The sequence below is a fragment of the Vicia villosa genome, linkage group LG5, assembly GCF_029867415.1.
Source record: "Vicia villosa cultivar HV-30 ecotype Madison, WI linkage group LG5, Vvil1.0, whole genome shotgun sequence".
Classification (NCBI taxonomy): domain Eukaryota; kingdom Viridiplantae; phylum Streptophyta; class Magnoliopsida; order Fabales; family Fabaceae; genus Vicia; species Vicia villosa.
Genome location: NC_081184.1, coordinates 28,953,302 through 28,960,094, shown reverse-complemented (window position 1 = coordinate 28,960,094; position 6,793 = coordinate 28,953,302). Strand labels below are relative to the sequence as shown.

Sequence of the window (6,793 nt, the reverse complement as noted above, 5' to 3'; positions counted from 1 at the left end):
ACATTCACATAATATCTAAGTTTAATGTCTCTGTGTTATTCGATCGGTTGAGACATCGTCGAAAGAGCAATATAGTTGAACTCTCGTCGGTGTTGCAGAAATGGACATTGATGTGAGAGATATGTGGTTATTCTGATAAGTATTGTAGATTGAGTACGGAGGAGTGATAAATCTAAGTTTGTGAGGAGTAGTTTAGATTCAAACCAGATAAGTTATTCTCTATCAAGAATGAATTTATTTTATGTTCATATGTTATATTTTTCCTGTTTACTTTAAACCCATTTAACCCAAACTCAAGAACTAAGAATCCGTCGAACGGCAGTTCAATAGCACTAATCTCTGTGGACACGATAAATTCCCGGATAAATACTTCCAAACCTTTTGTTGCTTGCCGCTTTACCGCTCCAACAATTATCCCATTCTTCAAAGGAGTTCAAGTTCTGGTCTAACAGTTTTGATGGACAGAAGTACCTTTATGACCACTTGAATACCACCGAGGACTTTGAAAAGGTAAAGTCTATAGGATCCCAAAAAATGACCCAAAATATCACGTCTTACCTAATGTGATGTGCGGTCATGACCTGAGGTCTATTTGAAGTTGGGGATGCGTATGATAATAATGAAATTTGTTTCAACAAGGAGATCAGTCACCTGAAAGAAAACCTAATGATCCACATTGATAGAGTAGAGGAGCTAGAAAAACAGTTGATGGAAGCGCAAAATCAAAAGGAGACCGCAAAGGCCAATTCTCGGATCACGAAATGACCATTGTTGGTTTGATCAAGGATGTGGAATCAACCCAAAAATTTAATGAATGGCTGCAGAAATCTCTACAGGGGGCTCTGGTAGATATCCTTTCTGCGGGTGATGAATCCTTTGAAAGGTCTAAAGCTAGGGATCTATGCCTTCATCTTGGACTTTACGTATCTGAGATGTACTACTTTAAGACGGTGGTGGATGGTTGTCTAGTATATCTGAAGGAAAAAGATTGTAACCCTGGCGCCGAGATATCTAATGAAGGTGCGAGTGGTAAAGGTACTCATGAAGTTCATGCAAAGGAGAACAAGGAAGGTTGATCTTATGTTTCTTCTTTTTTTATGATTTAATTTTTAGTTATCTATGGGGATGTATTTTTGTAATACTTTGGATAATTTCTTTTTGATTTGTATGATATTCAAGCCCTACGCCCTATTGACTATCTTATTATGATCCTTAATGCATATTATTTCTTAATCATAAGACTTAGCTTATTGGTTACAAATAGAGATGTGGTGCCTCACCCCATGCGAATCTTCACTTCCTAACACTTATGCCACATAGGTGAACATAGCTTATTGAACCTAAACTCCGCTGATGATTTTAGAATGCCCTGAGGAGCCAAGTAAGCCCTCGGTAGGTAAACCAGTTATCATTGTAAGACACTTGGGGAATCTGAGATTGTTCCTGATTTGTCGACATCATAGATCTCAATGGGTTCCATACCTACTCATGTAGGGGATGTCAAAATTTGGATTTGTTTGTGACAATCCATAAGGGTTTTTAGAGACTAATTTTGTCCTAATACTCTGACACTTAGATGCGCACATGTCAGAAAATCCTAACCTCCACGTGCAATTATTTCGGAGATACATTTTTGAAAAGCTTACGTAGATGCATCTCTGGACGCTCTTCTTTCAAAAACGTGCCAGAAGTCCTTCACGTCCTCCACTTACTCAAACTCTCTCAAAACCCATTTTTTCAAACTCTCTCGAACCCCATTTTATCTCTCAAACCACATTAAAGCAACATCAAACAACATCAAGCAACTTCAAACATTCAACTACAAGCAACATCAAGCAACAACAAGCAACTTCAAGACAAGTCACGTTGTTGATATGTTGTCTAAATGTCATTGTATCATGGAGATTGTGCAGGAAGGTATTGACGGAGGACTCTTTCTAGATGCTCTGAGGCGAGTGCGTTGTAGATGCCATGATGGCGGAGGCTCGGGAGGCACTGCAGTATAGGAGGTAGCGTAGGAACAAGGGGGCACGAGGCCAAGGTTGAGTCTGAGTCCGTCATACACAATAAATTATAGTATTTGTACTTTTGATATATTTTGGGTTGCATTTTATTTATCGACTCTATTATAACTTTTGCATTAGATTTATGTATTCTTCATAACCTTAGTATTGTCGAATCATAGCATACCTTCTGACTATTTGATCTGAGAATCACTTAAAATATTTAGAGTTTATTATATGCACTGGATATGGGGATATATCTCTGAATACTTTACGTAGATATATCTCCAAAATAATCTGACACTTAACAAATAAAGGTCTACCGATACATCTCCGAAACAATCTAACATTTAACAACTAAAGGTGTGTCCGAAGATACATCGCTGAAAATTAAGGGTCATTTCTAAAATTAAATAAGGTATTTTTCAAGTATATAATAAGGTGAGTTAAGAAATTCTCATTTTTTAATATTTGTTAGATAAAATTACTCTAACTAACTTAAGCCATTGGGCCTATGTAAATCCTAAGCCCAACCTGTACTCGCTCAAGGATTTGAATCATAATTCTTGAAGTTTAGTTCCTTTGTTTGTTTTTTCTAATTCCATCATAACTTTCTAATTTCTTTTTTTAATTTTCTATTTAAAAATCAAAATATGCAACTACTTATTACTTAGAGTTTAAAATTACATTAAATATATATTTTTCATTTATAACCTTAACTATTCATTTTGAGAAATGTATATGCAATGAGATAATAACAGCAACACACAAAAAAGTTATCACCAAAAAAAGACAATAATTTAATCCAAAACAACAAAATTTATTAACTCTTTGATCAGTGTACAAAAACCTCAAAGAACACATAAAAATCAACAGATGGAGCAACTTAATTACTTCATCTAGATATAAGTAAATTATGATAAATTGATGTTCCACTCTATTCTTTTATTTTAATTTTCTATTTTCCTTATTTCATTTGCACTACTTCAAATAATGCATAGATCAAGCACATACTTGTGACAAATGATTGATCCTTTTTCTAACCATTCTAAACTTCTATAAATTCTCAAAAATCTCCTCTTTCAAACACTGCAGCAGCTCCCATACCAGAACCTGAAATCATGCACAATTCAATAATGCAACTTTTACTTGAGTTATAAGCTTTCTTAATAATCTCTTTTCCAGAATGTGATTTAGCGAAAAAGTATAAAAAAAAATCACCTATGCACATTGAGATCACACCATAGCGACAATCCTTCCCACGACGCTTCATCTCATTCAACAAAGTTGATACGCAGCGCGCACCTGACATAAAAGACAGCCGAAAAATTCACCAGTTGTAAGTGCATCAGAAAGATCAATAAGTCGATATGTTCCACTGTCGCGAGTTTAAGATTTTTTTGTGCCTTTTTAATATAAACCTTCTATAACATCTTCTCGAACTTTTGAAACTAAAAATAGGAAAGACGTGAGCAAACGGGCCTTAAATATCTCGACTTTACCTGTGGCGCCTAAAGGATGTCCAAGAGCAATGGCACCACCGTTGACATTGACCTTTGTTGGATCAAGTCCTAATTTCTTGCTGGAATAAACAAACTGCGATGCAAACGCCTACACAAAAGACGATCAAATTGATAAATGCTCAGAAAATGTAGAACAGAAAGTTATAGTCATTGGTTATTATTATCATGGAAATTACTAAAACTTTACCTCATTGATTTCGAACAAGTCAATGTTACTGAGTTCGAGACCAGCAGATTTCACTGCAGCTGGAATAGCAAAAGCTGGACCAACTCCCATTACAGCCGGATCTACTCCAACAGCAGAAAAACTCCTGCAACATTGAATTTAGTGTTTTTAAATTAGCCCTATATTTACCTAATCAAAGCGAAAATAGGGAACAAAAAACAAGAGACTAAAAAAGCGAACAAACGGACACTATCTGTATATTGAATATGTATCGTTATTGTGTACCTGAAGATTCCAAGGATAGGAAGCCCCTTTTGCACGGCAACGCTTCTCTTCATGAGGAGCACGGCTGCAGCACCGTCACTAACTTGGCTAGCATTCCCTGCAGTTGTGGTTCCGTCCTTTTTGAATGCGGGCTTAAGCTTAGCCAGATCAGCCAAATTGGCGTTTGGGCGGATACCATCATCAACCGAAACAATAATTTGCTTCTCCTCTCCGGTTTTAGGATCCACAATCTTCATCAACAAAATCATCAATATAATAGCATTACAAATGATAAGAGGAAATTTTTTTGGCAGTTTGAACTTACCTTTGTAGAAACCGGAATGATTTCTTCTTTGAATTTACCAGAGGCTGTTGCAGCTGCAGCGCGTCTATGAGACTCGACCTAGTTACACGCGATTAAAAGAATTAATTTGCATAAATAATCTTTTCTGAGATTCTTATAGTACATTAAGAACATATTTCATATACTAACAGCAGCCTGGTCTTGCTCCTGCCTTGTCACACCGTAACGTTGTACGACATTCTCTGAAGTGATTCCCATCGGAAGAAGACAGTCTCGGGCTTGTGCAAAATTTTCCGCCTGTTAAAACAATGAAAAACTCAAAATAAGTATTAAGGTGTTTTCATTCTTATTCTGAATGTGTTATTTTTATAAGCTCTCCCTGTCACAGAAAATCCAAATCTCATATCGGATGATATATGGCCTGAACATGTACTTCACTTCTAAGTGGGGGGCAATTATCATCTTACAAGTCAGTTTTGTAGAGATGAGTTAGGACCAACCACAATTTCTAACATAGCACAGAGCCTCGTTTCAGATCAGGTTATTTATCTGGAATTTGAAAAGTGCAATTTCAATGTACCTTTGCGCTAGTTTTGACGATCCTTGAAATATTATCTTGTGACATACACTCCACTCCAGCTCCAATTCCTTCATCAAACAAGAGGAAGAAAATTAAGCCAAAACATTTCTAGGCCTTTAGCTTTTAAATAGAGTCTAGAATCATTCTTAGTTTCTTACCAATGTCATAGAATCCAGATTTTATGTAAGCAGCAACATCGGCGACTGCTTGAAGTCCAGATGAACATTGTCTATTGACAGTTCGAAGTGGCACCGTCTCTGGTTGAAATTAAGAGATAATCACATATTGGAAATTGTTAGAAACCAAACGAGATCATCTACGTGAACTCTACGTTTAGTGATTTTCATTCTACTTGCTATCATTGATTGATGAATGGTTGAATAAAGCATGGAAAATTTACCAGGGAAACCAGCATAAAAAGCTGCCATTCTGCACGCAATTGCTCGTTCTGATCCTGGTCCTAAAACTGTGCCAACGATTATGTCTCCTACTTCACTAGGTTTCACATTTGTTTTCTCTATCACAGCCTACAGAAAAATCATGAATAAACACAAGATTTGATCATGGAGTTTGGTCAATAAACGCACACAAAAACACAAGATTGAGTCTACGTTTTCAACAGCATGCTCGCGCGACTTCTCACTTATCAACAAATACATACACTTATACTCCATTACTCCATTACTCCATAGTCCATACCAAATGATTAATCAAAGAAGTTACCTTGAGAACTGGGGCAAGTAGATCATCCGGAAGAGTATCCTTGAACCCCCCACGCTTCGCTTTGCAAATAGCAGTACGATAAGCACTGAATCATTATCACAGTAAAATTAACATCAAAAGTCAATTACTATTTACTCACCTTAACAAAAACGAAAAAGAAATTAACTAAATCTAACTAACACAGACACGTCAACACCAGTAGTATTTTGAGAAAAAAACAACTAAATCTAACTAACACAGACACGTATCAAACACCAGACACACGCGCTGCGCTTTCAATGTTTTTGTCAGAACTCAGAATACTACATAGTATCATCAATCACATTCATATTGCTATATAATCCAAAAAACTTACGCTACAATCACTACATCATTTTCAGATCCACCTGTTTGTCCAGCAGAACAAAACGAAGCCTGCAAATGAAAAACAAAACACCTATAATCAAAAGACACACCACAACATATAACTACATGAAACTGTAAGAACTAAGAACATGTAAAGTTACAGAAATATCAGTGGATTGATGAGTATGAGAGGCTGAGAAAACAGAATTTGAAGAGTTTGGGTTTAGATGTTCAAGAAGAACTCTTTGTCTTTCAATTGCTTTCTCCATTTTCTTTCTTTCTGAATTCTGAATCTCTCACTCTATTCTCTGTTCAGAATCTATAACACTCACATAAAACGTGTGTTTGGTTCTGTCACTATATAATGGATGACAGAGAAAGAATAAAGAAAAAAAAATATATTTTTTAAACCGAAAAATACAAAATGTATTCTGCTAAATCATATTGATATTTTAAAAAAATATAGTCTGGTTCGGGGTCAGTTCTGACATCAAGTGGTTCCAGTTCCCTTCAATCGTAATTGCGGAAAATTGAACTACGGTGATTGATGATTATTTAGTGAACGACCTATAAAATTTCTTTACACGTGACTGTTCATTAAAGTCTTTTTAAATTGACTTGAGTAAACGCAATTGAAAGTTCAACACAGAACAACTAAAAATTATAAAAAAATAATTTAAGGTAATAAATGTTAGTTATTTAAAGCATTTTTCATGTTTCAATGTATATTGAATGCACGGACTCTAACAATAAGTTTGTTGGTCGGTCAACGTTGGACGGTACGAGGAAGGTTCTCAATTATTTTTTTTAATAAATATTTAAGTTCTAGCAATTAATCAATTTAGCCGCCACATTATATATTTTTAAATGAGCTTTTATGCGAAA

At 35.6% G+C, this 6,793-nt stretch overlaps 1 protein-coding gene across 2 annotated transcripts; it reads right to left on the bottom strand.

Annotated features, from left to right (window-relative positions):
- Positions 1-2,810: 2,810 nt before the first annotated feature.
- On the bottom strand, positions 2,811-6,260 carry LOC131601517 (3-ketoacyl CoA thiolase 1, peroxisomal-like). Of its 2 annotated transcripts, none has more exons than XM_058873357.1 (13): positions 6,070-6,260; positions 5,919-5,977; positions 5,564-5,648; positions 5,244-5,367; positions 4,999-5,100; positions 4,841-4,908; positions 4,450-4,557; positions 4,282-4,359; positions 3,978-4,207; positions 3,714-3,837; positions 3,506-3,614; positions 3,225-3,308; positions 2,811-3,116 (listed from the first exon to the last, which is right to left on the bottom strand). In XM_058873357.1, exons 1-13 carry the CDS (start codon positions 6,175-6,177, stop codon positions 3,070-3,072), a joined length of 1,326 nt encoding a protein of 441 aa, XP_058729340.1. In that variant the 5' UTR covers positions 6,178-6,260; the 3' UTR covers positions 2,811-3,069. The 2 variants fall into 2 exon arrangements, with proteins under 2 accessions (XP_058729340.1, XP_058729339.1); XM_058873356.1 differs by having other exon boundaries at positions 2,813-3,116; positions 4,999-5,097; positions 5,241-5,367; positions 6,070-6,259.
- Positions 6,261-6,793: the final 533 nt, after the last annotated feature.